Source organism: Amblyraja radiata, chromosome 8, assembly GCF_010909765.2.
Source record: "Amblyraja radiata isolate CabotCenter1 chromosome 8, sAmbRad1.1.pri, whole genome shotgun sequence".
Lineage (NCBI taxonomy): Eukaryota > Metazoa > Chordata > Chondrichthyes > Rajiformes > Rajidae > Amblyraja > Amblyraja radiata.
Window position 1 is genome coordinate 37188698 of NC_045963.1, and position 10569 is coordinate 37199266.

A 10569-nucleotide genomic window follows, 5' to 3' on the forward strand; every position below is an offset into this window, starting at 1 on the left:
GGCTAGATGCAGGAAGATTGCTCCCGATGTTGGGGAAGTCCAGGACAAGGGGTCACAGCTTAAGGATAAGGGGGAAATCTTTTAAAACCGAGATGAGAAGAACTTTTTTCACACAGAGAGTGGTGAATCTCTGGAACTCTCTGCCACAGAGGGTAGTCGAGGCCAGTTCATTGGCTATATTTAAGAGGGAGTTAGATGTGGCCCTTGTGGCTAAGGGGATCAGAGGGTATGGAGAGAAGGCAGGTACGGGATACTGAGTTGGATGATCAGCCATGATCATATTGAATGGCGGTGCAGGCTCGAAGGGCCGAATGGCCTACTCCTGCACCTAATTTCTATGTTTCTATCTTCAGTCTGAATTGAACGCATTGATTAGTGCAGGTGTCAGATGTTATGTAAAGGCAGGAAAATGGGGTTAGGAGGGAGAAATAGATCAGCCATGATTGAACCAAAGATACTGCTCCTCTAGGATCTTTGGGTTGAATGGTAGAGTATACTTGATGGGCCGAATGGCCCAATTTTACTCCTATTCCTTATGACCTCTATCCGAGTGCCGAGCGCTCTAAATCCGTCAACTTACATCCTATTAAATTTATTTTTCGAAACGAACGGCTGCAGAAATGTGATTCCTTTGGTGAGAGAACAGCTTGAATGTTTTATTTAGAGAGCAGGACGGTGCAGAGACAGCTCGGTGACGAGAGGGCGGGGGGAGGAGGAGGAGGGACGCCGGGCCCAGATTCACATTCAGCCTGAGCTGTGGCAGTCGGAGCGGCTCCGGCTCCGGCACCGGCACCATGTTCTACAAGTTCGATGGGTTCACGCAGAGACTGAGCGGCGGGGCGGGCCCGGCTGTCTACAGCCCGCAGGTAGGGCTCCAGCGGCCGGGCCGGAGGGAGGGCGAGTGTCGCGGCTCCGTGGGGGCCGAGGGCCGGAGGTGCCGGTCTTGACCTTGTCCCCGTCTCCATGTCCCCACGTCCACCGCTGCTGTGGGACACATTACAACAACTCACTACGTGTGCTCATCGTGTTGAGAGCTTGGTTCAAATATATTAGTTTTAAAGATAAAGAGCAGAAACAGGCCCTTCTGCCCGTCCCCGCAGGAACAGGGTCTCGACGGCAAGGTCACCCGGGCATTCCGAAGTGCTCAGCCTCTCGTCGTTTTATAAACTTCTATCAGGTTTAGATGATCAGCCGTGATCACATTGAATGGCGATGCTGGCTCGAAGGGCCCAATGGCCTACTCCTGAACCTATTTTTCTATGTCTCCCCCTCACCCTCCGACGCTCATTTAGAGGAAACTATCTCAGTTTGTCCAACCTCCTGCTACATGACAATGGTATCGCCATTCAATGTCAACAGTTATACTCTTGTTGGAGATGGAAGATAACCATCCCACGGGTTATTTCATTTATGGGACTTTGTACGTGAAATGGCTGTCATTTGGACATCAAGGTTAAGTGACCGTCATGGTGAGGTCAATGGTGTGTTTACCAGAATGCTGCCTGGATTAAAGTTGGGTTTAAGTTGCAGAGAAGGTAGGAGAGATGGACAAGACAAAATAAATGTCGGATGTATGTTCTCCCTGTGACCCCATGGGTTTTCTCCTGGTGCTCTGGTTTCCTCTCACATTCCAAAGATGTGCAGGCTGTAGGTTAATTGGCTTCTGTAAATTGTCCCTCGTGTATCAGATAGAACTAGTACTGGTATAGGGGTGATCATTGGTCAATGTGGACCAAAGGGCCTGGTTCCACGCTGTATCGATAACCTAGGTCCCTTTTAAATCTTTCCCAATCACAGTAAATCTATGCCTAGTTTTAGACTCTCCTACTGTGGGGGGAAAAGACTGGTTATTTGTTTGCCCCTCATGATTTTATATTTGTAAGGTCATCTGTTAACCTCTCTCCAGGGGGAAAAATCCACCCCTGAGTTATTCTAGCACTTTGTGTTCTTCTGCCTTTCCAGCTGTCTTTACACCTCAAACCCAGCAGACCCAGCAGCATCCTTGTAAATCTATTTTGCACCCTTTCCAGGTGATTGCTATTATTACTATAGCAGGGTGACCACATCTGTATACAGTACTGCAAATGTGGCCTTACCAACGTCTTCCACAGCTGTAACACGTCTCAACCCCTATATTCAAGAGTTAAGTGTTTTATTGTCATATGTCCCAAAACAGAACAATGACATTCTTACTTGTGGCAGGCAGCACAACAGATATGTAAACATAATACTCAGTAGACACCACAATTTGCAACTAAGAGAAGTTTAATATAAAAACATAAAAAGCACAATATAGTGCAAAGACAATAGCAGAACCTCCAAGTCCCTAATACAATCAAGATAGTTTGGGGTTTAGTTGGAGTTTGTAATGTTCAGTAACATTATTGCTTGTTGGGAAGAAACTGTTTCTGAATGAATGTTCTGATGTACACCAGTAGAAGTTCCAAATATATGAGTCTATCTACCTAAATGAGAGCCAAGAGTATTATATTGTCATATGTTCAGGAACAATGAAAATCATACTTGCAGCAGCCTTACAAGCACATTAACACAAAAACACAACAAATAAATATACAATAAATTCTCAGCTACAATAGACAACCACACCATTTGAGTGAAGTATGTTGTGCAACCTTGTAAAAGTCAATTGCAGGTTGATGCTGACAATATTCAGTCATTAGGAGTTACTCAATTTAAAAATCCATCGACGAGCCTCTTTTCCCCGGTCCATACCAAGATGTGGGTCCAAGGGCCTTCAAACGGGAAGTACAAGATATGAAAATTGATGACACAGTGAAAGGTTCAGGTGGAAGCAGACATGTGTCAGAGAAAAAGCATAGTATGCAGTTTGATGGGTTAAAGACCAGTTTCCATGTAATTTCATTCGAGTTAATCATTTGTCCACTTAATTCAACAGGTAGTGTTGATACGGCAAAATAACCTTTATTTATGAATTATGTAATCATAGGGTTTGAAGCCTCTCGTTTCCTCTGAACCTCCTACTTTGATATTTGCTACTCCGACAAAAGTTGTATCGGAATTGGGAGAAGGAGTTCAATTCCTTGGACAAAATAAAGTGCATCATTTCCAGAAGCTTTTTCAGGTATAACTAATGTTTAATTAAATTTTGCTGTTTTTAATTATAATCTCAGTGTATTGTTCAAAGGATTCAAAGGATTTTGCAAATGAGAAAGTGATGAACATAGATATGGTTAAGAAGGAACTGCAGATGCTGGAAAATCTTGGACTGCATTTTGCAATCGAAGCTTAATAACGTGTTGAATAATGCACATTTGTGAAATTGTAGCTTAATTTACATGGTTGGATAATTAAAAGGTAGCTCTGAAATCCTATTAGTAAGTCGTCATTACAAGAATCCTTGTGAAACAGATGTAGATATATTTTTCCATTTCAAATTGGGAGGAGGCAGATTGCAATCAATGCATTCTTCATACCAAATCTCGGCTAACTCAGTTGAAATGCCTTGGTACCGTATCTAATTTTTCATTACACTAAAGCTTCATTGCATCTTCTAGTTCTTAAATCTCATTCAGTAATTTATAATCTGTTCATAATTTGCCACAGATTAGGCACAAATGCATTTTACAGTTCACTCCTAAAATATCTTTTAACATTGATTCTAGTAAGTATTCACTGCACATTCTCTGATGTTTCTATCACTTTTCTTTCACAAAATGGAATCTAGAACGTGTAGTGTCTTGGTTAAAAAAGATTTGCCTAAGTTCGCTATCTTCTAACTATTCAATTCTATTCATCTCGTAAGAACTGGCAATCACCCACGCTGTTTTATACGTTTCTATAAGATCCAAAGTCAAATGTGGGTCCCTTGAAGGCAGACACGGGTGAAATTATTAAGGGCAACAAGGAAATGGCAGAAGAGTTGAATAGGTACTTCACTAAGGAAGACACAAACAATCTCTCAGATGTACTGGAGGACAGAGGATCTAAGGGGGTAGAGGAACTGAAAGAAAATTTCATTAGGCGAGAAATAGTATTGGGTAGGCTAATGGGACTGAAGGATGATAAATCCCCTGGACCTGATGGTCTGCATCCCAGGGTCCTCAGGGAGGTGGCTCTAGAAATAGTGGACGCATTGGTGATCATTTTCCAATGTTCAATAGATGCAGGATCAGTTCCTGTGGATTGGAGGATAGCTAATGTTATCCCACTTTTCAAGAAAGGAGCGAGAGAGAAAACGGGAAATTACAGACCAGTTAGCCTGACTCGGTGTTGGGAAAGATGCTGGAGTCAATTATTAAAGAGGTCATAATAGGGCATTTGGATAGCAGTAAAAGGATTAGTCCAAGTCAACGTGGATTTATGAAAGGGAAATCATGCTTGACTAATCTTCTGGAATTTTTTGTGGATGTGACAAGTAAAATTGATGAAGGGGTGCCAGTGGATGTAGTGTATCTAGACTTTCAGAAAGCCTTTGATAAGGTCCCGCACGGGAGACTGGTGACTAAAATGAGAGCACATGGTATTGGGAGTAGGGTGTTGGATGGATAGAAAATTGGTTGGCTGACCGGAAGCAAAGAGTAGGAGTGAACGGGTCCTTTTCAGAATGGTAGGCAGTGGCGAGTTGAGTGCCGCAAGGCTCGGTGTTGGGGCTGCAACTGTTTACCATATATATTAATGATTTGGAAGAGGGAATTAGGAGCAACACTAGCAAGTTTGCGGATGACGCAAAGCTGGGTGGCATTGTGAACTGCGAAGAGGATGTTAGGTGGTTGCAGGGTGACCTGGGCAGGTTGAGTGAGTGGACAGCAGGCAGTGAAGAAAGCTAATGGAATGTTGGCCTTCATAACAAGAGGATTTCAGTATAGGAGTAAAGAGGTTCTTCTGCAGTTGTATAGGGTTCTGGTGAGACCACATCTGGAGTATTGTGTATAGTTTTGGTCTCCTAAATTGAGGAAGGACATCCTTGTGATTGAGGCAGTGCAGCGTAGGTTCACAAGAATGATCCCTGGGATGGCAGGACTGTCATATGAGGAAAGATTGAAAAGACTAGGCTTGTATTCACTGGAGCTTAGAAGGATGAGGAGGGATCTTATAGAAACATATAAAATTATAAAAGGACTGGACAAGCTAGATGCAGGAAAAAATGTTCCCAATGTTGGGCGAGTCCAGAACCAGGGGCCACAGTCTTAGAATAAAGGGGAGGTCATTTAAGACTGAGGTGAGAAGGAATTTTTTCACTCAGAGAGTTGTGAATTTATGGAATTCCCTGCCACAGAGGGCAGTGGAGGCCAAGTCACTGGATGGCCGAGTCACTGTCCCCCCCCCCCCCCCCCCCACCTAGTTCCATCTGCCCAACATTCCCTCCCCATTTGTTTCCATCTATCACCTGGCAGCCTCTGTCCTACATCCCCCTCTCCCACACATGCCCATTATTATCCCATCTCAATCTAGAATTACATAACAACCTCTTATCCCCTCCCGCCGTCCCCATTAAAAATGCTATATCCTGGCAATCTTGTTTTATCTATAAGACCGGATCTTGATCCAAAATATAATTTTGCTACTTTTGCTTCCACAGATGTTGTTTGACATGCTGCATTCCTCCAGCAATCTGTTTGGCAACTACAGCTGAGGCTTTGGCAAAATTTACTTGCCTTACATCAATAGTGCAGTATGGTTAATACATAGCAACATGTAGCTCATCATAAATTAAGAACAGTTTACGATACATCGATCGTAAATGGAATAGTTATTAAAAAAAAACATCTGTATGTTTATCATCAAACAGTATTGAATATCTTTATGCGTTATATATTACTGAGGCAGTAGGAATTGGCAATTGATAATCTTTACTTGACTCCTAATTAGGCACATCAAGCATACTCAGAAATTCAATTCATCTATCTCTAGATTTTTTTTTACTAATCAAACTGTCTAGAGTACTTATTTAAAAGCAACTTCAGAATTCCCCCTGATCTTTCTATGTAATGCATTATTGTTAGATGTTTAGATGTCACTGATATCTTGGATGCTTCGTTTTGGACATGTTGCTTTGAAAGAGAGGAGAAACATTTTCAATATAAATATGACTGTTTACCAATTTATGTACAGTTAGAGGTTTCTGTTACTTAAATGCTATTATCTTCTTTACTCTGCAGAAGGCAGATGGGGTGCCTGTACATCTGAAGCGAGGTGTTCCCGATCGACTACTGTACAGGACCACGATGGCATTGACTATCGGAGGGACCATTTACTGCTTGGTAGCACTCTTTTTGGCTGCTCAGCCCAAGAAACGGAATTGAAGAGACTATGTCATCGTGACGAGTACATATGAAATCCTTGCTACAAGGACTTGCATACAGCCCTTTGCACAGTTAAAATTAATTTGCTGCTTCCAAGATTTTCTTTGCTGGTGCATCACTTTCTCTGATATTTATACGGGTGTGATTTATCTGCAGTTCATTTCAGTTAAGTTTGTTCTTTGACCATTGTTAAGAAATGTCCGGGATGCTGCCTAGTCATGGGAAAATAATAATCAGGTTAACTAGAAATCAATCTATTGAATCATGGAGAATGTTCAAGAAAATATATTTGAATGAGTGTGGAGAAATAAGATATGATGCCACTCATAATAGAATAGGAATGCAACTCTTCTTTTGCCAAAAAGATAAAAGGACCAGGGCATGTCTCATGCCCAAGAGGAATTCTAATGTTCATAATTATTATGAGATCTTGTATAAATCTTCTTACAATCTCAATTATGTGCATAGCCTGTTGTAGAACCTTTTGTTTTAAAATTAATGTTCATCTGGAAACATGTGACATTTCAATAAATTCAAATGACTGCTGGTAACAGATTACATTGCCCGAAGATAATGTTGTCAGCTATGTACTACTTTTTCTCTTGATCCACTTCAAGAACAATATAGCAGTGAAATTTGTGGCATAATGTATTTTTCTGCAGACTCTGTGCTTAGCCTGGCTGTTGTGCTGACTATACATCTTCACTGCTATTTTTTTTTTTGTGGTCCACTTTTGTGTGTAGACTTGTGTATTTGCTGACGCTATGATTTATTACTTAATTTGTAGATAATACAAGTGGTGTGAATAGAAGAAAAACACATCTTTTATTGTATGTGTAAAAGATATTTCGGCAACTGCTGGTCCGGCACCTCCTTTAATCCAGACAAAATAATGAGAACGCACTTGAAATCCCCCCCCCCCCCCCCCCCCCCCCCCCCGCAAGTCCCTTGGGCTGGGTGAGGCGACCGATCTCGACCTTTACGGGACTTCCACGGCCGATCAGCGGGTCGAATTTGCCGTTTGTGGCTGGGACTTTGGAACTCCGGACGGCCGGAGCCGGCCGATCCATTCCCATAGCCGACTTCCGAGGCCAAATTTGTGGGCCAGTATCTCAATCCCCTGAGGCCAGGACCTCTTGATCCAGCAAAATGCATAATACAACAAAGGGTGCTGGAAAATTGGTGGTGGACCTGTATTATGAAAAATTCCCTTATTTAAAAAAAATAAAGGGACATTAACTTTATTTAGACTTTGGTCTGATTCTGTCTTTAATGCACATTTGATATTAAAACCTGTGGTAAACTAACCATCTTTGACATTTATACTAATAGCAGGAATGCAAAGTGACGAAGATGTTAATTGTAAACTTGATCTGTGAGTTCTGTGAATTGAATTAAAAATCCAGAATGGAAACATAGCATTCAGCCCCCCCCCCCCCAGTCCACAGTGACCATCAATCACCCATTCACACTAGTTATATGTTATCCTACTCTCGCATGCACTGCTGCACATTAGGGGCAATTAAAAAATACAATTGACCTACATACCCACACATCTTTGATGAAACAAGACCATGCAGAATAAAACCCACACGGTCATAGGGAGAAAGTGCGAACTCCCACATAGACAGTACTCAATGTCAGGATTGAACCCAGGTCTTTGGCACTGTAAAGCAACAGCTCTACCAGCTACACCTCTGCTGCTCATTACAGCATCATTGCAGAATTAGACTTTAATATAAATACTTATATTCATGACCCTTATAGTGCATTGAATTGTTATTGCGTCTGAATTTTTTTCGAGAAGAGAGTGTTTATTTGTTTAATGTACCAACACAGAAAATTGAAATTCTTACTAATGTGGCATGGTGACCTTCAGTTATATGTCTGTTACGGCAATCATTTTTTTTATCATGAAGTTGGGAAAAAGTGTCAACCTTCTGTATTATATTAATAGTGATGATCAGGTTTTACACTTACAATGTAGATCTTTAGCTTTTGTTTTTTAGACCTTAATTTCCATCACTTACAATGGAGAAATTAAATATTGTGACAGGGAATCACACAATAGATTGGAAATTTATAGGAAAAATATTAGCTTAATGTATTGCCTAATTCTGTTTATCCAAACCTTTCTGTTTCAACATCATTTCCAGATTATATTGCACATTGGTTTACTTATTTACACAAATGGAAAATTTGCAGTGCTAATTTAAAAAAAACACACTTTTTATCTTGTCTTTTTAAGGTAGTGAAATGTGTTCAAGGCTTTTCACATTGGAAAAGGAGAGAAAATACATGTTAGATTGTGGCTCATTTGTCGAGGGTGTTTTGTTTCCACTCTGGTTACATGAGAACCCGTAAAACCAACATGACTCTTCCATGTATGAGGTAGGAGGTGGGTGGGTAGTTGTGCGGTGCATTCCTGTCCCTCATGTCAGGCTTCTATGTGACCTTGATGGATGGCCTCGAGATTCTCAATACATCCAAATGCTGCTTTTCCACTGAAGAAAGGAATGGTAACACCTCAATATACTGAAGGTATGATTTTATGAAGCAGGAAATGTTTGTGATATTTTTGGATTCATTACATGAATGTTAGATATAGCTCTTAGGGCTAACAGAATTTTAGATATAGCTCTTAGAGTTAATGGAATGTTAAGTATAGCTCTTCGGGCTAACGGAATCAATGGATACTGATTTTGGATGCTCAGCCTTGACCATATTGAATAATGGTGCTGGCTCGAATGGCAGATAGGACTTGATAGTAACTGTCACGTTTCACTTTTGAACCAAGAATGGCCCCCTTAGACTTGGGGCGGCACAGTGGCGGTAGAGCTGCTGCCTTACAGCGCCAGAAACTCGAATTTGATTCTGACTATGGGTGCTGTCTGTATGGAGTTTGCACTTCTCCCTGTGACTGCGTGGGTTTTCTCCGGTTGCTTCAGGTCCAAAGACATGCAGGTTTGTTGGTTAATTGGCCTCTATAAATTGTCCCTACTGTGTAGGTAGAAATAGTGCATGGGTGATCATTGGTTGGTGCAGATTCGGTGGGCCAAAAGGCCTGTTTCCACACTAAACAATACTAAACAGAATTAAAAACAAGATAACTTGTGCATCTTTTTTAAACTAGTTCGGTCAGCGTGTTTCCGTTCACCTCCCAAATCGTCTTTAACTGTCCCTTGTTGAGCTTCCCCTTTCTGAAATACTTTGAGCTGGTACACTGCTGTTAAATAATTGTAAGTGACCTTTTAACACACACCACTGGTCCTTGTGTGTAGGTTCAGGCTAGAACAAATTAAGTTATGATTTCCTTGGCTGAAGCTTGATTAATTCATTTTTTCATAAAAACTTCTATTAGAATCAGAAAGTCAGTCATGGAAGAATGATCTGTTGAATCACTGGAAGGGTGAGGATGATCTGTATCGTACACTTCTATATATTTACAGCTTAAGCATTAGACAAAAGTATTTTGCTTCGGATCATTTATACATTTCATATAATTACCCCCACTCATTTTTATAAATTGAAATAGGACTATAAAAGAATGGTTTGACAAGAAAATAGTTTAGGTTTCAAAACTGATTCAAAATGTTATTCAGCACTTTATCCTTCTGACTGTTCAGCTCAACCATTATTTCACTTGTCAGGAAAACAACCGCGACCTCAACGTCAGCTGACATTGAGGTAGTTGTTTTAGAAGGAACTGCAGATGCTGGAAAATCAAAGGTCAACAAAAATGCTGGAGAAACTCAGCGGGTGAGGCAGCATCTATGGAGCGAAGGAAATAAGCAACGTTTCGGTTTCGACCCGAAACATTGCCTATTTCCTTTGCTCCATTGATGTTGCCTCACCCGCTTAGTTTCTCTGACATTGAGGTAGTGGTTGTTTTCCTGGCACCATGTTATTAGGTTTTCTATCTCCTTCCTATACTGTCTCATCATTACAATGTGGATTTCTCCTCTTAATTATAGATTTTTAGGTTCATCACCATGTGAAGGAATCACTTAGAATATATGGTAGAGGCGATTGCATTTAATTGAATCGACAAGGAAGATAATGAAATGTGAACATGCCTGCCTTATCTCTGTGCATCTATTTGGACAATGTGTGCAAATTTGGAGAAACTAGAGCCCACTATTTTCATTTGAAATCGTTACAAACATCCATGATTTTGTGATAGGGTAGTTGTGCAAAATTACAAAAGAACCTGCAGAAGACTGGTTGCTGTGATAGTGGGGATCTCAGGAGGAATCAGAAATAAATAATTTGGCTGAACATTAGA

General features: G+C 41.0%; 1 protein-coding gene across 1 annotated transcript; it reads left to right on the forward strand.

Annotated features, from left to right (window-relative positions):
- Positions 1–689: 689 nt before the first annotated feature.
- On the forward strand, positions 690–6839 carry LOC116976068 (cytochrome c oxidase subunit 7A-related protein, mitochondrial). Its single transcript, XM_033025560.1, has 3 exons — positions 690–866; positions 2969–3103; positions 6141–6839. The coding sequence occupies exons 1-3, from the start codon at positions 795–797 to the stop codon at positions 6282–6284; spliced, it is 351 nt and encodes a 116-aa protein (XP_032881451.1). The 5' UTR covers positions 690–794; the 3' UTR covers positions 6285–6839.
- The last annotated feature ends 3730 nt before the right edge of the window (positions 6840–10569 follow it).

Excerpts from the sequence above, each read along its gene's own strand:
- LOC116976068 (XM_033025560.1), top strand. The coding sequence starts at position 795 with ATGTTCTACAAGTTCGATGGGTTCACGCAGAGACTGAGCGGCGGGGCG. Across the intron at positions 867-2,968 it reads CGGCTGTCTACAGCCCGCAG|GGTTTGAAGCCTCTCGTTTC; the intron begins GTAGGGCTCCAG and ends ATGTAATCATAG. Across the intron at positions 3,104-6,140 it reads ATTTCCAGAAGCTTTTTCAG|AAGGCAGATGGGGTGCCTGT; the intron begins GTATAACTAATG and ends TTTACTCTGCAG.